Source organism: Salvelinus alpinus, chromosome 31 (assembly GCF_045679555.1).
Source record: "Salvelinus alpinus chromosome 31, SLU_Salpinus.1, whole genome shotgun sequence".
NCBI classification, from domain to species: domain Eukaryota; kingdom Metazoa; phylum Chordata; class Actinopteri; order Salmoniformes; family Salmonidae; genus Salvelinus; species Salvelinus alpinus.
Window position 1 is genome coordinate 20862304 of NC_092116.1, and position 21628 is coordinate 20883931.

General features: G+C 44.8%; 1 protein-coding gene across 4 annotated transcripts in view; it reads left to right on the forward strand.

The window, feature by feature from the left end:
• Positions 1 to 21274, forward strand: part of LOC139561913 (phosphofurin acidic cluster sorting protein 1-like) — a 78214-nt gene extending 56940 nt beyond the window's left edge. For 2 of the 4 annotated variants that reach the window (XM_071379333.1, XM_071379336.1), the window contains exons 7-24: positions 124 to 201; positions 4266 to 4325; positions 4933 to 5093; positions 7911 to 8010; positions 8360 to 8431; positions 8776 to 8897; positions 9125 to 9272; positions 10677 to 10781; positions 10967 to 11073; positions 11490 to 11644; positions 11774 to 11884; positions 11990 to 12092; positions 12217 to 12259; positions 12414 to 12456; positions 15500 to 15650; positions 16478 to 16716; positions 16923 to 17042; positions 17645 to 21274. In XM_071379333.1, coding sequence (XP_071235434.1) covers positions 124 to 201; positions 4266 to 4325; positions 4933 to 5093; positions 7911 to 8010; positions 8360 to 8431; positions 8776 to 8897; positions 9125 to 9272; positions 10677 to 10781; positions 10967 to 11073; positions 11490 to 11644; positions 11774 to 11884; positions 11990 to 12092; positions 12217 to 12259; positions 12414 to 12456; positions 15500 to 15650; positions 16478 to 16716; positions 16923 to 17042; positions 17645 to 17763 — 2037 coding nt within the window. In that variant the 3' untranslated portion in view covers positions 17764 to 21274. The remainder of the gene's footprint in view (positions 1 to 123; positions 202 to 4265; positions 4326 to 4932; positions 5094 to 7910; positions 8011 to 8359; positions 8432 to 8775; positions 8898 to 9124; positions 9273 to 10676; positions 10782 to 10966; positions 11074 to 11489; positions 11645 to 11773; positions 11885 to 11989; positions 12093 to 12216; positions 12260 to 12413; positions 12457 to 15499; positions 15651 to 16477; positions 16717 to 16922; positions 17043 to 17644) is intronic. The other 2 variants (XM_071379334.1, XM_071379335.1) reach the window with 2 other exon arrangements.
• The last annotated feature ends 354 nt before the right edge of the window (positions 21275 to 21628 follow it).

Below are 21628 nucleotides of genomic sequence, written 5' to 3' on the forward strand. Positions count from 1 at the left end.
TTCATGTTCTCTCTCTCTCGCTGTTTCTCTCACTTTCTGTTTCTCTCACTGTCTCTGTCTCTCTCTCGCTGTCTCTCTCTCGCTGTCTCTCTCGCTGTCTCTCTCTGTCTCTCTCTCTCTCAGTATCTGTATGATGAAGAGGATGAGGTGAGGAAGAAAAAGCCTAGACGGAAGCTCACCTCTAACACCTCCATCACTAGAGTGAGAAACCCTTTCACTCCCTCCTCCTCCTCTCATCCTCCCCTCTATCTCTGTCTCTCTCCACCCCTCTCCTCAGTCAACCTCTCCCTCTATCTCTGTCTCTCTCCACCCCTCTCCTCAGTCAACCTCTCCCTCTATCTCTGTCTCTCTCCACCCCCCTTCTCAGTCAACCTCTCCCTCTATCCCTGTCTCTCTCCACCCCTCTCCTCAGTCAAACTCTCCCTCTATCTATGTCTCTCTCCACCCCTCTCCTCAGTCAACCTCTCCCTCTATCTCTGTCTCTCTCCACCCCTCTCCTCAGTCAACCTCTCCCTCTATCTCTGTCTCTCTCCACCCCTCTCCTCAGTCAACCTCTCCCTCTATCTCTGTCTCTCTCCACCCCTCTCCTCAGTCAACCTCTCCCTCTATCTCTGTCTCTCTCCACCCCTCTCCTCAGTCAACCTCTCCCTCTATCCCTGTCTCTCTCCACCCCTCTCCTCAGTCAACCTCTCCCTCTATCCCTGTCTCTCTCCACCCCTCTCCTCAGTCAACCTCTCCCTCTATCTCTGTCTCTCTCCACCCCTCTCCTCAGTCAACCTCTCCCTCTATCTCTGTCTCTCTCCACTCCTCTCCTCAGTCAACCTCTCCCTCTATCCCTGTCTCTCTCCACCCCTCTCCTCAGTCAACCTCTCCCTCTATCCCAGTCTCTCTCCACCCCTCTCCTCAGTCAACCTCTCCCTCTATCTCTGTCTCTCTCCACCCCTCTCCTCAGTCAACCTCTCCCTCTATCCCAGTCTCTCTCCATCCCTCTCCTCAGTCAACCTCTCCCTCTATCCCAGTCTCTCTCCATCCCTCCCTTCAGTCAGCCTCTCCCTCTATCCCCCGTCTCTCCATCCCTCTCCTCAGTCAGCCTCTCCCTCTATCCCAGTCTCTCTCATCCCTCTCCTCAGTCAGCCTCTCCCTCTATCCTCCGTCTCTCCATCCCTCTCCTCAGTCAGCCTCTCCCTCTATCCCAGTCTCTCTCATCCCTCTTCTCAGTGAGCCTCTCCCTCTATCCCCTCTCTCCATCCCTCTCCTCAGTCAACCTCTCCCTCTATCCCCCGTCTCTCCATCCCTCTCCTCAGTCAGCCTCTCCCTCTATCCCCTCTCTCCATCCCTCTCCTCAGTCAACCTCTCCCTCTATCCCCCGTCTCTCCATCCCTCTCCTCAGTCAGCCTCTCCCTCTATCCCCGTCTCTCCATCCCTCTCCTCAGTCAGCCTCTCCCTCTATCCCCTCTCTCCATCCCTCTCCTCAGTCAACCTCTCCCTCTATCCCCTCTCTCCATCCCTCTCCTCAGTCAACCTCTCCCTCTATCCCCGTCTCTCTCCATCCCTCTCCTCAGTCAACCCCTCCCTCTATCCCCGTCTCTCTCCATCCCTCTCCTCAGTCAACCTCTCCCTCTATCCCCCGTCTCTCTCCATCCCTCTCCTCAGTCAACCTCTCCCTCTATCCCCCGTCTCTCCATCCCTCTCCTCAGTCAACCTCTCCCTCTATCCACGTCTCTCTCCATCCCTCTCCTCAGTCAACCTCTCCCTCTATCCCCGTTTCTCTCCATTCCTCTCCTCAGTCAATCTCTCCCTCTATCCCCGTCTCTCTCCATCCCCCTCTCAGTCAACCTCTCCCTCTATCCCCGTCTCTCTCCATCCTTCTCCTCAGTCAGCCTCTCCCTCTATCCCCTCTCTACATCCCTCTCCTCAGTCAACCTCTCCCTCTATCCCCCGTCTCTCCATCCCCCTCCTCAGTCAGCCTCTCCCTCTGTCCCCGTCTCTCTCCATCCCTCTCCTCAGTCAACCTCTCCCTCTATCCCCCGTCTCTCTCATCCCTCTCCTCAGTCAGCCTCTCCCTCTATCCCCTCTCTCTCCATCCCTCTCCTCAGTCAACCTCTCCCTCTATCCCCCGTCTCTCTCATCCCTCTCCTCAGTCAGCCTCTCCCTCTATCCCCTCTCTCTCCATCCCTCTCCTCAGTCAACCTCTCCCTCTATCCCCCGTCTCTCCATCCCTCTCCTCAGTCAGCCTCTCCCTCTATCCCTTCTCTCTCCATCCCTCTCCTCAGTCAGCCTCTCCCTCTATCCCCCGTCTCTCCACCCCTCTCCTCAGTCAACCTCTCCCTCTATCCCTCCGTCTCTCCACCCCTCTCCTCAGTCAACCTCTCCCTCTATCCCCCGTCTCTCCATCCCTCTCTTCAGTCAACCTCTCCCTCTATCCCCGTCTCTCTCCATCCCTCTCTTCAGTCAACCTCTCCCTCTATCCCCCGTCTCTCCATCCCTCTCCTCAGTCAACCTCTCCCTCTATCCCCCGTCTCTCCATCCCTCTCCTCAGTCAACCTCTCCCTCTATCCCCCGTCTCTCCATCCCTCTCCTCAGTCAACCTCTCCCTCTATCCCCGTCTCTCTCCATCCCTCTCCTCAGTCAACCTCTCCCTCTATCCCCGTCTCTCTCCATCCCTCTCCTCAGTCAACCTCTCCCTCTATCCCCGTCTCTCTCCATCCCTCTCCTCAGTCAACCTCTCCCTCTATCCCCGTCTCTCTCCATCCCTCTCCTCAGTCAGCCTCTCCCTCTATCCCCCGTCTCTCTCCATCCCTCTCCTCAGTCAACCTCTCCCTCTATCCCCGTCTCTCTCCATCCCTCTCCTCAGTCAACCTCTCCCTCTATCCCCCGTCTCTCATCCCTCTCCTCAGTCAGCCTCTCCCTCTATCCCCTCTCTCTCCATCCCTCTCCTCAGTCAGCCTCTCCCTCTATCCCCCGTCTCTCATCCCTCTCCTCAGTCAGCCAGTGTCCCGGGAGGAAAACAGACAATTCAGACAATTTACCCAATCACCCACGCAAACAAAACACACACACACACACACACACACACACACACACACACACACACACACACACACACACACACACACACACACACACATACACACATATACACACACACGGCCAAAACCGATTAACACACACTTGTCGGCAGCTCAGTAAATTGCGGTGAGGCAGCGATTTGTAGTGACAAGGGCAGTGTATCAGGGGTGTGTATAAATCTTTGCTGTATTTATGTTATGTGTGTGTGTGTGTGTGTGTGTGTGTGTGTGTGTGTGTGTGTGTGTGTGTGTGTGTGTGTGTGTGTGTGTGTGTGTGTGTGTGTGTGTGTGTGTGTGTGTGTGTGACAGCGGGAGGGAATCTGTCTGAGGGTTATTAATGGGTTTGTCCTGTGAAGGTCACGGTGGGGCTGTCTGTCATCACTGCTCCCTAACAACATCGCCTGTGGATAACCACACACACACACACACACACATACACACTACTCCCCAGTCACACCACCTGCGGCCAGCAGACAGCGCAGAAATAGGCCATGGCTGTAATATCCCCTGAATGACACATCACACTGTACACTATCCAACATCAATTTAATAATGATCTTCATCATCGTCATCGTCAGCATTAGCATTAGCCACCTCAACTGATCTGTTTTCTAGTCCTGCAGTCCAGTTGATATTCCTTACTGTCTTTGTAGACAGGGTGTCATGACTTCCGCCGAAGTCGGTCCCTCACCTTGTTCGGGCGGTGTTCGGCGGTCGACGTCACCGGTCTTCTAGCCATCACTGATCCCTTTTTCATTTTCCATTGGTTTTGTCTTGTCTTCCTTCACACCTGGTTCCAATCCCATCAATTACATGTTGTGTATTTAACCCTCTGTTTTCCCTCATGTCCTTGTCAGAGATTGTTTGTTTGTATGTGATGTGCATGTATTATGTTGGTGTGTGACGGGTTTTGTACCCACTTTTGTTATTTTGTACATTTTGGTTTTTAGAGTTTTATTAGCATTTATTAAACAACTCCGTTTTTACCAAGTTCGTTCTCCTGCGCCTGACTTTCCTGCCACCAACACGCACCGATTACACAGGGTCCTATTCAATAGGCACCAACAATAGAAAAGGGGCTGAAACAGGGAGGGACGGCCCAGGTGGCTGTTAGACAGTTAACCATTAAGTCATGTTTCTGTGGGTCATTAGACAGAACACTTGACTCAGCGGAAATCATCCTGGTCTCTTTTACAGCAACCCAACATCAAGCAGAAGTTTGTGGCCCTGCTGAAAAGATTCAAAGTTTCAGATGAGGTAGGCATCTCTCTCTCTCCCTTTCCATTTCTCTCTCTCGCTCTCTCCTATCTCTCTATCTCTCTCTCTCGCACTCTCCTATCTCTCTATCTCTCTGTCTCTCTCTCGCTCTCTCCTATCTCTCTATCTCTCTCTCTGTCTCTCTCTCTGTGTCTCTCTCTCTCTCTGTCTATCTCTCTCTGTCTCTCTCTCTCTTACTTATTGAGACTAAGAGATGTAAAATGTGTCAAGACTCAAACTTTCAGTTGTTACTTTCTCTATCTTGTACATACACGTGCCGGTTTCCCCCCTCTCTGTTTTGCTTCCTTCACTCATTTCTGAACACCTTTTCTGTGCCTAGTGCACAAAGTATCATTGTAATTGAAGGTGTTGGTGTACTATGCAGTGTACTATGCAGTGCTGGAGATGTGGTAGCACAACTGAGAGCCCTATAGGTTTATGTGTGTGTGTGTGTATCCATGTATTTGATCACTGCTAATGCCCCTGTGCGTGTGTTTATGTGTGCGTACGTGCGTGTGTGCGTGTGTGCGTGTGTGTTTATGTGTGCGTGCGTGCGTGTGTGTGTGTGTGTGTGCGTGCGTGCGTGCGTGCGTGCGTGCGTGCGTAGGTGGGTTTTGGTCTGGAACATGTCTCTAGAGAACAGATCCAGGAAGTGGAGGAGGATTTAGATGAGTTGTATGACAGTCTGGAGATGTACAACCCCTCTGACAGCGGACCAGAGATGGAGGAGACGGACAGCATCCTCAGCACACCCAAACCTAAACTCAGGTAGCTGTTATGGTGCCACACACAGCCAGAACCCGCAGTGCGCCTAACCCAAACAGTCAGTTGATGTATATGCAAGAGGCCTATAGGGGAATCAACGCTCCTGAGTCTTTGTGTGGAGTATACATTCCCATATAAGGGACTTAGGAACAGAGAAAACAAGCACAAAGGAAGTGCAGAAACGGCCAGTTACTGTACCTCAGTATGCTGCCCCCTCTGCTGGTCAAGAAATGACAGTACATTCTACTGTTATTGAGAATACACTGGTATGATTATGAACATTGGTATGATTATGAACACTGGTATGATTATGAACACTGGTATGATTATGAACACTGGTATGTTTATGAACACTGGTATGTTTATGAACACTGGTATGATTATGAACACTGGTATGATTATGAACACTGGTATGATTATGAACACTGGTATGATTATGAACACTGGTATGATTATGAACACTGGTATGATTATGAACACTGGTATGATTATGAACACTGGTATGTTTATGAACACTGGTATGTTTATGAACACTGGTATGTTTATGAACACTGGTATGATTATGAACACTGGTATGTTTATGAACACTGGTATGATTATGAACACTGGTATGATTATGAACACTGGTATGATTATGAACACTGGTATGTTTATGAACACTGGTATGATTATGAACACTGGTATGTTTATGAACACTGGTATGATTATGAACACTGGTATGTTTATGAACACTGGTATGATTATGAACACTGGTATGTTTATGAACACTGGTATGATTATGAACACTGGTATGTTTATGAACACTGGTATGATTATGAACACTGGTATGTTTATGAACACTGGTATGATTATGAACACTGGTATGTTTATGAACACTGGTATGATTATGAACACTGGTATGTTTATGAACACTGGTATGATTATGAACACTGGTATGTTTATGAACACTGGTATGATTATGAACACTGGTATGTTTATGAACACTGGTATGATTATGAACACTGGTATGTTTATGAACACTGGTATGATTATGAACACTGGTATGTTTATGAACACTGGTATGATTATGAACACTGGTATGTTTATGAACACTGGTATGATTATGAACACTGGTATGTTTATGAACACTGGTATGATTATGAACACTGGTATGTTTATGAACACTGGTATGATTATGAACACTGGTATGTTTATGAACACTGGTATGATTATGAACACTGGTATGTTTATGAACACTGGTATGATTATGAACACTGGTATGTTTATGAACACTGGTATGATTATGAACACTGGTATGTTTATGAACACTGGTATGATTATGAACACTGGTATGTTTATGAACACTGGTATGATTATGAACACTGGTATGTTTATGAACACTGGTATGATTATGAACACTGGTATGTTTATGAACACTGGTATGATTATGAACACTGGTATGTTTATGAACACTGGTATGATTATGAACACTGGTATGTTTATGAACACTGGTATGATTATGAACACTGGTATGTTTATGAACACTGGTATGATTATGAACACTGGTATGTTTATGAACACTGGTATGTTTATGAACACTGGTATGATTATGAACACTGGTATGTTTATGAACACTGGTATGATTATGAACACTGGTATGTTTATGAACACTGGTATGATTATGAACACTGGTATGATTATGAACACTGGTATGATTATGAACACTGGTATGATTATGAACACTGGTATGTTTATGAACACTGGTATGATTATGAACACTGGTATGTTTATGAACACTGGTATGATTATGAACACTGGTATGATTATGAACACTGGTATGTTTATGAACACTGGTATGATTATGAACACTGGTATGTTTATGAACACTGGTATGATTATGAACACTGGTATGTTTATGAACACTGGTATGTTTATGAACACTGGTATGTTTATGAACACTGGTATGTTTATGAACACTGGTATGATTATGAACACTGGTATGATTATGAACACTGGTATGTTTATGAACACTGGTATGATTATGAACACTGGTATGTTTATGAACACTGGTATGATTATGAACACTGGTATGTTTATGAACACTGGTATGATTATGAACACTGGTATGTTTATGAACACTGGTATGATTATGAACACTGGTATGATTATGAACACTGGTATGTTTATGAACACTGGTATGATTATGAACACTGGTATGTTTATGAACACTGGTATGTTTATGAACACTGGTATGATTATGAACACTGGTATGTTTATGAACACTGGTATGATTATGAACACTGGTATGATTATGAACACTGGTATGTTTATGAACACTGGTATGATTATGAACACTGGTATGATTATGAACACTGGTATGTTTATGAACACTGGTATGATTATGAACACTGGTATGTTTATGAACACTGGTATGTTTATGAACACTGGTATGATTATGAACACTGGTATGTTTATGAACACTGGTATGATTATGAACACTGGTATGTTTATGAACACTGGTATGTTTATGAACACTGGTATGATTATGAACACTGGTATGTTTATGAACACTGGTATGTTTATGAACACTGGTATGTTTATGAACACTTGTCATTCCTAAACATCCGATTCTCATCAGCTTATCAAGCCAGTATTCTACTAATCAAATGAATAGATGGATGGTGAAATGGATTCAGAATCTTCGGTTGAACTTGGCATTAGGTCTTGATCATTAGAACTTGATAGATTAGGGGACGGTGTACGTGATTGGTTTAAAAATGTGACCGAAAAGTGTTTCAATCTGTGCTAACATGTATTGCTCCTCTGTGTGTGGCCATCCAGGCCGTTCTTTGAGGGGATGTCTCAGTCCAGCTCTCAGACAGAGATCACCAGTCTGAACAGCAGAGGGGGGAGCCTGGGACGTGACGCCTGCTTCAACCCTGTAAGTAAGATGGAGGGGAGAGAAGGAGGGAGGCGGGGAGAGTGGGGGAGATAGAGCGTCCGGGGGAAGAGGGTGGAGAGAGCCAGGAAGGAAGAGAGAGAGAGGGGGGGGAGGGAGGAGGAGAGAGGGAGGGAGGAGGGGAGCGAGAGGGAGGAAGGGGAGAGAGAGAGAGGGAGGGGAGAGAGAGGGAGGGAGGAGGAGGAGAGAGGGAGGAAGCAGGGAGAAACATCTTGTAGATGGGTTGTAAACAGAATCGGGACAGAGGAGAGGGATGTTAGAGTAAAGGGGAGAGACTGAAGGATTGAGATTCCCTGTAGGTGAGGTGTGACTGTTTCCTGTGTGTCTCCAGCAGGGGGAGCAGATGAAACACTCTCACAGTCGTAACCTGGAGGTAGAGGCCCTCTCTGAGACAGACACACTGGTGAGACTCCAAATCAAATCAAAGTTTATTGGTCGCGTACACAGATTTGCAGATGTTAAAGCAGGTGCAGCGAAATGCTGTTGTTTCTAGTAGAGTGTCTCGCAAACACAATATATATACGGAAATAATCTGAACAAAACATCTAGAAATGCCCGAACGAGTCCAATTAACAATCCAGAGGAGATATATTGGCCTGTGTGTGTGTGTGTGTGTGTGTGTGTGTGTGTGTGTGTGTGTGTGTGTGTGTGTGTGTGTGTGTGTGTGTGTGTGTGTGTGTGTGTGTGTGTGTGTGTGTGGTTGTAGTAGTAGAAGTCAACTCGAGCTAATGTGTGTCGTGTGTGTAGGAGTTGAACGATCAGGAGATGTTTCCAGAGGGCCCCTGCATTAAGGTGTCGATGGCTGAGAAACCCTGTACGCCCCTGAAGAGCAGTAAGAGTGAAGGAGGAAAGACTATGCCCTCCCCCAGGTAACGAACACAAACAAGCACCAACTCAGACTCATAGGAAAAATATTTTCCACTTTTCTCTTAAGATGCCAGGTAAAATATATATTTTTTAATTCTTTAAGAGGCCATGTAAAATATTTTCAATTTATTTCTCTAAGAGGCCAGGTAGAATATATTCAATTTCCTACTCCTCTGGATAATGTTGCTACGGGCTACAGGTTGATTTGGAGTTGAAACATCCTCCTCAGGTTGGACGGCGGAGGCCACACCCCCAAACAGAAGAGACAGAGCAATACTCCTATGAAGGAGAGGCAGCTGTCTAAACCAATCAGTGAAGGGGCGAAGACCAACATCTCTGACAGCGAGAGGTCCCCCGAACTGGGACACAGCTCACAGGTAACACACACACATTCTTAGACATATATGTTCATACGGGTATATGTAAACATTCATTGATGCTCTTCAAACATACTAACCCTAACCCTTACTTAGAGAATGTCACACTCTCACATATGCACACACGCACATATACACACACACACACACGTCTTACTATACTTGTGAGGACTTTTTGGGGACCAACAATTGATTCTCGTTCAAAATCATTTTTTCCCTAAACCTAACACTTACCCTAACCTTAACCCCTAAACCTAACCCTTACACCTTTAACCCTTACCCTAACCCTAACCCCTAAACCTAACCCTTACCCTAAACCTTTACCCCCCTAACCTTAACCCCTAAACCTAACCCTTATCCTAACCTTTACCCCTAAACCTAACCCTTACCTTAACCTTTACCCCTAAACCTAACCCTTACCCTAACCTTTACCACTAAACCTAACCCTTACCCTAACCTTAACCCCCAAACCTAACCCGTACCTTAACCCCCAAACCTAACCCTTACCTTAACCCCCAAACCTAATCCTTACCTTAACCTTAACCCCTAAACCTAAAATAGCCTTTTTACATGTGAGGACCGGACTTCTGGTTCTCACAAGTATAGTAACATATATCCCCCCAGCTCTTACAGCAAGGGGTCCTATAGTTCCAGTTGTCAGAACTAGTTTTAGGATGCCACTGTACATTTTATTTAAAAAACACTGCACATTATGTAAAGAACACTGCACATTATGTAAAAAACACTGCACATTATGTAAAGAACACTGCACATTATGTAAAGAACACTGCACATTATATAAAAAAACACTGCACATTATATAAAAAACACTGCACATTATATAAAAAACACTGCACATTATATAAAAAACACTGCACATTATATAAAAAACACTGCACATTATATAAAAAACACTGCACATTATACGCCAAGAAACAAAGCTCGTCTCTCTCCCTCTTCCTCTCACTCTTGATCTCTTCTTCTTGTCTGAATAAAGCACATAAATGTACCCATGACGACGTGAAGAAATTATGTATGTTTTTATGAGTCATCTAATAAGAAACTGTTCCACTTCATGTTTGTGTGTGGGTGCGTGCTGTGCTTATGGGTGGGTGCGTGCTGTGTGTGTGGGTGCGTGCTGTGTGTTTGTGTGTGTGTGCGTGAGTGCGCGTGTTGCTGTGCGTGTGGGTGCGTGCTGTGTGTGTGGGTGATGTGTGTATGGATGTGTGTTTGTGTGCGTACTGTGTGTGTGGGTGCGTGCTGTGTGTTTGTGTGTGCGTGCTGTGTGTTTGCGTGTGTGCTGTGGGTGTGTGTTTGTGTGCTGTGTGTGTGGGTGCGTGCTGTGTGTTTGTGTGCATGCTGTGTGTTTGCGTGTGTGCTGTGGGTGTGGGTGTGTGGGTGTAGGTCCTGAGGAAGGCGGTGTATGATCAGCTAAACCATGTCCTGCTGTCTGACTCTGCTCTTCCTGAGAGTCTCATCCTGGTCAATGGCACCGACTGGCAGGGCCAGGTAACAACTGTGTGGGAGTGTGCATGTTGCATCAGAACAAACTTGTATGTTGCCGCAGTTCTCTAAGTGTGTGTGTGTGTGTGTGTGTGTGTGTGTGTGTGTGTGTGTGTGTGTGTGTGTGTGTGTGTGTGTGTGTGTGTGTGTGTGTGTGTGTGTGTGTGTGTGTGTGTGTGTGTGTGTTCCAGTACGTGGTAGAGCAGCTGCAGGTACAGAGGCACCCGGTGGTGTGTACGTGTTCAGGAGCTGAGATCCAGGCGGTGCTCTCTGCTGTCCTCACACGCATCCAGAAGTTGTGAGTCTCACACACACGCATGGACGCACACACACAAAGTTGTGAGTCTGTCGGATCTAACACGTTTTGTATGATCTGTTAATCTGTCTGTCTCTGAAATATTTAGATCTCAGAACTCACAGTCACAGACAATATTCAGTTGATTCTCTTCGCTCATTGTCGCTATCTTTGCTTTTCACTTTTTCCTGTATCCTTTCTTTTATCCTCTCTCTCCACTTCTCTGCCTCCATCTCCCTCTCTTTATCTTCCTCTTTCTTTCCTGCTTCTCTCCCTCTTCTTCTTCTTCTTCTTCTCTGTTTTCCTCTCTCTCCCTCCATCCCTCTTCACTCTGTATGGGGTTGATGAAGTCCTGAGTTTTTAAGGCTGTAATACGTCAGTGATTATCTTTAACCATCTCCCCTTTCTCTCCCTCTCAGTTGTAACTGTAACTCGTCCATGCCCAGGCCAGTCAAGGTGGCAGTGGTGGGCAGTCAGAGCTACCTCAGTGCCATCCTGCAGTTCTTCGTCACCCAGCTGGCCAGCAAGACCTCTGATTGGCTCAGCCACCTGAGGTTCCTGGTGGTGCCCCTAGGTGAGACAAACAACATGGCCGTCGGTATCCATGGTGACCGGCATGGCGATGGGTTGTTGATGTATGAAAGAGTTGTTGTCGTCAGGTTGATCACTAAAATAGAACCCTCTCTCTCTCTCTCTCTCATAGGCTGTCATCCTGTTGCTAAGTACCTGGGTGCCCTAGACAACCGTTACAGCTCTGCATTCTTAGATGGGGCGTGGGGAGACGTGTTCATCCACTCTGAACCCCCACAGAAAGGTAAACACACACTGGATCTGGATACATGAAGTTAGCACACAGGGCCTGACCTCTGACCAGTGACCTCTAACCTTTGACCTGTCTTCCTGTTTCCCTGCACTGTAGGCCAGTTGGACGTGGCAGGTAGGATCTCTCAGTACATCAGCGGCGCCACAGTCACACACCAGCTGCCCATCGCTGAGGCCATGCTTACCTGTAAACACAGGACGTGAGTGGTAAAACACACACACACACACAAACACACACACACTGTCAGGGTGTAACACATACCTTAACCAGAAGATGGTATTTCATTAAAACCCATATAAAACATTCTCTCTCTCTCTCTCCAGGCACGATGAAGATTCCTACCAGAAGTTCATTCCCTTCATTGGGGTATGTGTACAAACCAAACGCCTAGTTCTCTCTGTGGCCTCTTCCATAGAGCTACCCTTGAGTTTCTATAGGAACTCTTCAGCTGATTTAAGGTGTTCGAATATGAGGTGTTTTTCCTGATGTTGCAGTAACAGGATGTTGTCATGTCTCTCAGGTGGTGAAGGTTGGTCTGATTGAGCCTGGTCCATCCTCTACTGGTAGGTGGTTTAAAAGCAATAAAGACATTCACTTTGTTACCTCTACAGATATATCTTCCAAAAAGCATGCCTATTTTCTGACATATACACTACCGGTCAAAAGTTTGAGAACATCTACTCATTCAAGGGTTTTTCTTTATTTTTACTATTTTCTACATTGTAGAATAAGTAGACATCAAAACTATGAAATAACACATATGGAATCATGTAGTAACCAAAAAAGTGTTAAACAAATCAAAATATATTTTATATTTAAGATTCTTCAAAGTAGCCACCCTTTGGCTTGATGACAGCTTTGCACACTCTTGGCATTCTCTCAACCAGCTTCATGAGGTAGTCACCTGGAATGGATTTCAACTTCTTATGGCTGGGGGCAGTATTGAGTAGCTTGGATGAATAAGGTGCCCAGAGTAAACTGCCTGCTACTCAGTCCCAGTTGCTAATATATGCATAGTATTAGTATATTTGGATAGAAAACACTCTGAAGTTTCTAAAACTGTTTGAATGATGTCTATGAGTATAACAGAACTCATATGGCAGGCAAAAACCTGAGAAGAAATCCAACCAGGAAGTGGGAAATCTGAGGTTGGTCATTTTTCAACTCATTCCCTATTGAAGATACAGTGGGATATTGGTAATGTTGCACTTCCTAAGGCTTCCACTAGATGTCAACAGTCTTTAGAACCTTGTTTGATGCTTCTACTGTGAAGTGGGGGCTCATAAGGGCTGTTTGAGAGCTCATAAGAGCTCGCACATGAGTGCGAGCTCTGTTCCATTGCATTTCTACAGACAAAGGAATTCTCCGGTTGGAAAATTATTGAAGATTTATGTTAAAAACATCCTAAAGATTGATTCTATACTTCGTTTGACATGTTTCTATGGACTGTAACGGAACTTTTTGACTTTTCGTCTGCTCCTAGTGAACGCGCGTCATGAATTTTGATTTGTGAACTGAACGCGCTAACAAAAGGAGCTATTTGGACATAAATGATGAACATTATCGAACAAAACAAACATTTATTGTAGAACTGGGATTCCTGGGAGGGCATTCTGATAAAGATCATCAAAGGTAATTTAATATTTATACTGCTATTTCTGACTTCTATTGACTCCAACATGGCGGATGTTGTTTTGGGCTCTGAGCGCCGTACTCAGATTATTGCATGGTTTGCGTTTTCGGTAAAGTTTTTTTTTTTATCTGACACAGCGGTTGCATTAAGGAGAAGTTTATCTAATGTTCCATGTATAATACTTGTATTTTCATCAACATTTATGATGAGTATTTCTGTAAATTGATGTGGCTCTCTGCAAAATCCCAGGATGTTTTTGGAACTACTGAACATAACGCGCCAATGTATACTGAGATTCTTTGATATAAATATGAACTTTATCGAACAAAACATACATGTATTGTGTAACATGAAGTCCTATGAGTGTCATCTGATGAAGATCATCAAAGGTTAGTTATTAATTTATCTCTATTATTGCTTTTTGTGACTCCTCTCTTTGGCTGGAAAAATGGCTGTGTTTTTCTGTGAATAGGCACTCACCTAACATAATCGTTTCTGGTCCTTTCGCTGTAAAGCCTATTTGAAATCGGACACTGTGGTGGGATTAACAAGAAGTGTATCTTTAAAATGGTGTGAAATACTTGTATGTTTGAGGAATTTTAATTATGATATTTCTGTTGTTTTGAATTTGGCACCCTGCACTTTCACTGGCTGTTGTCATATCGATCCCGTTAACGGGATCTCAGCCATAAGAAGTTTTAACAGGTGTGCCTTCTTAAAAATTCATTTGTGGAATTTCTTTCCTTCTCAATGCGTTTGAGCCAATCAGTTGTGTTGTGACAAGGTAGGGGTGGTATACAGACCAAGTCCATATTATGACAAGAACTGCTCAAATAAGCAAAGAGAAACAACAGTCCATCATTACTTTAAGACATGAAGGTCAGTCAATCCGGAAAATTTCAAGAACCATCAAGCGCTATGATGAAACTGGCTCTCATGAGGACCGCCACAGGAAAGGAAGACCCAGTTACCTCTGCTTCACAGGATAAGTTCATTAGAGTTACAAGCCTCAGAAATTGCAGCCCAAATAAACGCTACACAGAGATCAAGTAAGAGACACATCTCAACATCAACTGTTCACAGGAGACTGCGTGAATCAGGCCTTCATGGTCGAATTGCTGCAAAGAAACCACTACTAATGGACACCAATAATGAGAAGAGACTTGCTTGGGCCAAGAAACACGGTCAATGGACATTTGACCGGTGGAAATTTTAGATTTTTGGTTCCAACCACTGTGTCTTTGTGAGACGTGGTGTGGTTGAACGGATGATCTCCGCATGCGTGGTTTCCCACCATAAAGCATGGAGGAGGAGGTGTGATGGTGTGTGGGTGCTTTGCTGGTGACACTGTGATTTATTTAGAATTCAAGGCACACTTAACCAGCATGACTACCACAGCATTCTGCAGCGATACGCCATCCCTTCTGGTTTGGGCTTAGTGGGACTATGACTCAACACATCTCCAGTCTGTGTAAGAGCTATTTTACCAAGAAGGAGAGTGATGGAGTGCTGCATCAGATGACCTGGCCTCCACAATCCCCCGACCTCAACTCAATTGAGATGGTTTGGGATGAGTTGGACCGCAGAGTGAAGGAAAAGCAGCCAACAAGTGCTCAACATATGTGGGAAGTCCTTCAAGACTGTTGGAAAAGCATTCCAGGTGAAGTTGGTTGATAGAATGCCAAGAGTGTGCAAAGCTGTCATCAAGGCAAAGGGTGGCTATTTGAAGAATCTCAAATCTAAAATATATTTTGATTTTTTTTTACACTTTTTTGGTTAGTACATGATTCCATATGTGTTATTTCATAGTTTTGATGTCTTCACTATTATTCTACAATGTAAAACAAAGTAAAAATAAAGAAAAACCCTTGAATGAGTAGGTGTTCTAAAACTTTTGACCGGTAGTGTATATATATACTTTTTTGAAACAAATAATAACATGTATCTCACCGTCATCTATTCTTGCCCTTAAGGTTGCCTAGGAGACACAGAAGAGGGTGTGGCAGTGAGCCTTGCTGTTCCCTCTACGTCCCCTCCCTCCCACAGCTCTCCCGCTGGGCTGATCAAAGAGGCTGCCACTCCCCCCTCCTCTCCCTCCATGGGCAGTGTTCTGGCAGTACAGGGGTAGGTCTGCAACCCCCTGGCGTGGCTGTAGTCTTTTATTTCTTATTAGAGGATTATTCCAGTTGCTATGTTTTCTCTTCTCTTTCTGAGCAATCATGAATGGATCACATATTTTATGTCTAAGTCCATGATAGGAACGATAGACAGTAGACAGTATACCAATAGGCAGTATACACTGTGGCCCCCAAGGACCTGACAGCGTTGCCTAACTCTGAGAGAGAGGAAAGAGAGAGAGAGGGAGGTAAAGAGAGAGGGGGATGGAGAGAGAGAGAGACAAAGAGTTACAGAGAGAGCGAAAGAGAGAGAGAGATAAAGAGTTAGAGAGAGAGAGAGAGAGAAATAGTTAGAGAGAGCGCGAAAGAGAGAGAGAGACAGAGAGTTAGAGAGGGAGGTAAAGAGAGAGAGAGAAATATTACCAACAGTCCCTTTTCTCCTCAAAACAGATCAGATCATCCGTCTCAGGTTCATTCTGTTCCCTTCTTGTCTGTCCTGCTGAAAGTCAAGTCTGACCACAGATAAAAACAAACACAGCAACATCAGCAGGTTCTAGTGTTATAGCCCATCATTGTGATGGGGTTTGGTGCTGTAACAGACTCTACTGTCCTCTGTGGCGTGGCCCGACTCAGGGTCAGGGTTGATGCGCTGTTTGACATCTATGCCCCTGAATCCATAACCTGCTCTGTCACTAAATACCCCATACCTAAACCTCCCAAAATAACACAGCCTTTTGGCATTTTTAACCAAGAACCTCCGTAATTTCCCCTTTCCTGCATTGTACCCTAACCCCCACCTTTTCCTGCCTCCGGCCCCTCCCCTTCCTGTCCCAGGAGCCCCAGTATGCCTCATGGTGTGGACACCATCGGGCTGCAGGTGGACTACTGGCTGGCATCGCTGGCGGAGAAGCGACGTGATGGGGAACGGCGTGACACGGGCGGTAAGAACACCCTGAAGAGTGCCTTCAGGTCCCTGCAGGTCAGCAGGCTACCAGGAGGGGGCATCAGTGAGACCCAGGCCCAGGTCAGCACCATGGCCATGACGGTGGTCACCAAGGAGAAGAACAAGAAGGGTAAAGAGTTTTAAAATACCATTTATTTTATAATACACAAGCAAAGTCATTCAGCATTAGAACAGTTTTTAATACGGAGACAGGAAGTGGAATGTATACATGCCCTCTAGTTGTGGTTTTCTTTCTTCCATGCATTGAATTGTATTGTTATGAAGATTGACTCTCTCTCTGTCTCTCTCTCTCTCGATGTCTCTCATTCTCTGTAGTTCCCACCATCTTCCTGGGTAAGAAACCGAAGGAGAAAGACGTAGACTCTAAGAGCCAGGTCATCGAGGCCATCAGCAGACTCATCTGTTCTGCCAAGCAGCATCATACCATGTTGAAAGGTACAGCAACATAACACAGGGAGGGAGGGAGGGAGGGAGGGATGATCCAGTGAAGGTGTACTGTAGAGGAATCTCTGAAAACAGGAGGAGGAGGAAGAGAAACTGCAAGAGGTGCTGGGGGGAAAGGGAGATGAAATGATAATGGTTCTCTGGATGCGAAACCTTTAGAATGAGTAAAAAAGAGGGTGGAGAGAGGGCAGATGAAGGGTGGGGGAAGGGCAGAGAGAGGGTGGCGTGAGGGCTGAGAGAGGGCGGGTGAGGGTGGGGTGAGGGTGGAGAGAGGGCGGGGTGAGGGTGGAGAGAGGGTGGGGTGAGGGAAACATGATTTATTGGGGATGTTGTAGGAAAGAGGAAATGGAGAATGGGCTGTGTTAATGGACCTCTTAAGTGTCTCTAAGAGTGCGTCAGAAATAGCATCCTATTCCCTGTACAGGGCCCATTGGGCTGTGGTCAAAAGTAGTGCACTATATAGGGAATAGCCCTGGTCAAAAGTAGTGTACTATATAGGGAATAGGGTGCCATTTCGGACACAGCCCAAGTGTTCTCTGTCTGAACAACAGCCATACTTAGCTGTGTCTCCTTCCCTGTGTGTGTCCCTGCAGTGTCCATAGACGGAGTAGAGTGGAACGACGTCAAGTTCTTCCAACTGGCCGCCCAGTGGCCCACACACGTCAAGTACTTCCCTGTTGGACTGTTTGGTTACAGCAAACCCCCCTCCTAGGGTCCACCCTTTACCCCTCTCCCTTGGCCCCCTTGCCTCACCCAGTACCGTCCCACCTACGCACACAGACCCCGCCTCTCAGAACGCCATGGCACTTGTATTGGTCAATCACGATGGAGGGTTGAGGGGCTGGACGTTTTTTCTATATTTGTCTTATTTCTCTATAAGGAGGGAGGGAAAGAGGGATGGAGGGAATGGGTGGAACGCTACTTGTCACTTTAATGAATTAAAATGCCCCTCTCTCCCAGTGTGGTGTGTGTATGAGGGGAACACAGCACAAGATAACTAACTGCCGTTCAACTAACCGTAACGATGAGATGCAACCCCACGAGTAACTCCCATTATGAACCTTTGACCCCTGACCCTTTAACCCTGACCAGGTCATTCTCTTATCACATTGAACCTGCCAACGGTCAATCCGTGCTCTAACCCAGACCTGCATGCTGTAAACTCCACCACCCACGTGCCAGTTATAACAAGAGCATCATATTGTGTTAACAGTAATGACATGGTTATTATGGGGTATGGAGGGGAACTGTGCATGAGAAATGGAACAAACAACAGACAACACCTAGAGTAGCAATGCTTTTCCTGCTCCCTAAATACAAGACAAAGCTTTTTTCTCACCAATGATATACGTTGATATGATATGCATATGAAGAGTAAAAAATGTAAACGTTCCGCTTCGATGTTGTAAACAACATTGTAACTTTCTGTGAACAGCACAGTCCAGTCCAGTCCTCCAAATTCAGAGCTCACTGTTTGTCCAAACTCTACTGCTGTCTGTAAGGCTTGTCTCTTTATCAATCAGTTATTGTTGTCAGCATTGTTCTCTTGATTGTATTAAACGGCGATGTGTTCTAAGCAACACACTAGTCCTCTTGGCATCTAAAATGAGCGCTGAGCAGTTGTGAGTAACGTAGCTCTGTGTCACCTAAACTGTAGCCCTAACCCCACCTGTACAGTGTAAAGTATTATGACCAATGGCACGTATTACAATGCCATTCTGTCCAATTTTGCTGTTATTATAATGATTTTCATGGTAATTTGGAGGTAGAAGGTTTCTCAGTAGTGACGTCAACATCTCGTGTAACTAACTCAATATCTGGCCCTGTTCTCTTTGGGGGGGGGCTCTTACAAAGGAAGGGTTTTGCACCAAGGTCTTCAAACTCACTGAGAATGAATACACAGCTATGCATGTTCCACAAATAAGTCTGAATGATAGCATGCAAAGATTTCACAGTACGAGGATGCATTTCCAACAATCATTGGAGATATCCCCTGAACTTCATTTGAATGCAGATAATATTCATTGATTGCGTCTTCGTTTATTTGATCTCGCTGTCGTCAGAAGCTTCATTATTTAGGAACACTCCATTTTGGAAGTTTTAAACCTATTGTATCAGTGAATGTCTAATTTAATTCGGGAGAGAAAAATTGATAGCAGGAGAGATAGCTGACTGTTAATTTACAAATTAAACCCTTTTTATAGCCCAGAACCAGCTGTTACTTCACTAGAGCATTTTCTGTTGTTCTTGAACACAAACGCACCATAATAATCTCTCTCCAAACTCCATAGTCAGTTGACCTTGTAACTTTGTAACCTGTGAGCTTGGATACTTTGTGCAACTTCCCTTGTGAGTACCAAAGAGAGATATGGCCAGGGCAGTGGCACTATTGAAAGCAGACCATCAAACTCTGCTGCTCTTATTACGTGTCACTGCCCACCAGCCAAGGGCTAGACCCAGACCCATATCTTCATCTGGACTTGGACTCTCATCTTTTAACTGAGACTGTATCTATGTATGTTATGTACATGGTTGTATCTATGGGAGGGGCGTATGATGTGTAGATGTGTCTCCTTAACCACAGATCTAGGATCAGATTACCCTGCCCTCCAGTTCTAACCATAACCATTAGGGGGAATTAAAACTACCTGACCCTGAATCAGTCGTTATGGGCGACATCTACTGCCAGAGCTCCAACTGCTCTTTGCCTTGTAGCGTGTTATTAGCATAATAAGGAGTGTAAGATATGATTCTATTTGAACTGCTTTCTCTTCATAGGGGAATCATAAGTATTCAACGAAAGGGACAAAAAAAATCACTGCCAAAAATGTCTGTTACATGGATATAACAGCCAAGCTGACGATAGGGTGTAGATATAGGTGTTCAGTGTTTTTGGTGACAACAACAAAACAAAACTTTAAATAATGATTCTTGTTCCAAAATAATTTATTTCAATGTTAGAAAAAGATTATGTTACCATGAAACATTCCACTGTTTTACTCTGTCTCTCCTCTCCCCTGTTCACAGTTCAGTCCCTGTCTTTCTCCGGTCTCACCGTTTACATGTTGTTTGTTGTTTTTCCTACCTTCTCTAGGCCTATTCTTCCTGTTGACTGTCGTCTCTAACTTTACCTGCTGTGTGTAAACCTGTGTCTCTAGTTGTACTGACCTGTGGTTGCTGTGATGGTTTTCATGACTAACGTATAGGGACAGGGTTGTGACTAAAGGGAGTATAGTCTACGACCGGAAGTTACTTTTCATAGCAGGTTAGGAGAAAATTTGAGCTAATCCTAACCTTTTTCCTAACCTTAACCTAAGTATCCTAATCTGCCACTTTAATTATCCTAACCTGCTGCTTATTTCTCCTAACCTGCTACGAAAAGGTAACTTCCGGTTGTAGCTGTACTCCCTCCAGTCAGAACCTAGGGACAACAGTTATTCCTGACCATGTGACTTAGAACAACTCTGGGCCCTGGTTATAGTCTATACCAGAGACGGAAGAGGAAGCAAGACATCCCGCTCCCTCATTTTTTCTGGTTCACATACAGTCAATTAACTAAGTAGACCAGACCCAGCTGCTATCACATAAGATATCTTCATTTATCCACCGTCTTTGGTCTAAACCTATAACCAGGGCCCAGACTTCCTGATCAGGTCACATGATCCTGAAAAACACCTGTCCCTAGTGAAGGGGAAGAACAATATGATCTATTAATAAATCCCTTAAATGATCAATAATCTCCTTCCTCTCCTCTATCATCACAATGTGTTTCAGAACAAATGGAGTGAGAGATCTAGAACAAACCGTAAGATCTAGAGTCTCTGCCAGGATTCCACAAGCTTTGCTTCTAATATAACCCATTTGAAATGCTCTCCCTGCTTGTAACATAGCAGCCTATCACAGAAGGGAATCGTTTTTTGTGTAACACTGCATAGACCATAGTTATGCTTGGTAGCTAGTAGTTTGAGGGGAGGATTCTACCGCTTGTGGATTTGGAGAGTATTTTTGCACATGCCATTGTTTCTTCAGCAGCTTTTTTGCCTTTTGCCTATAAACAATAATAATGCTTGTACATACAAAACAAATGTACTTCTGTAATGTATCTTGGTCCTTGTTTTTTATTTGAAATCTTTTGTAGTACTGCTTTTTTATGTTTATGTTGTGCGATGGAAAAGTGGAACAGTTCATTGTTTTGTTTTTTAAATAAATACTCCTGATTTTTATGTCCTCTGGTGTATTTTCATTCATTAATTTGAAAGTAATCTAGGAATTAACATAACCTATTTTATAAATTTAAGTTCAGTTCAAGTTTTTTGGGGGGCATCTCTAGACAGTGGTGTAAAGTACTTAAGTAAAAATACTTTAAAGTACTACTTAAGTCGTTTTTTGGGGTATCTGTACTTTAATATTTATATTTTTGACAACTTTTACTTTTACTCCACTACATTCGTAAATAAAATGTTTTCGTTTTTACTCCATACATTTTCCCTGACACCCAAAAGTACTCGTTACATTTTGAATGCTTAGCAGGACAGTAAAATGGTCCAATTCACACACTTTTCAGGAGAACATCCCTG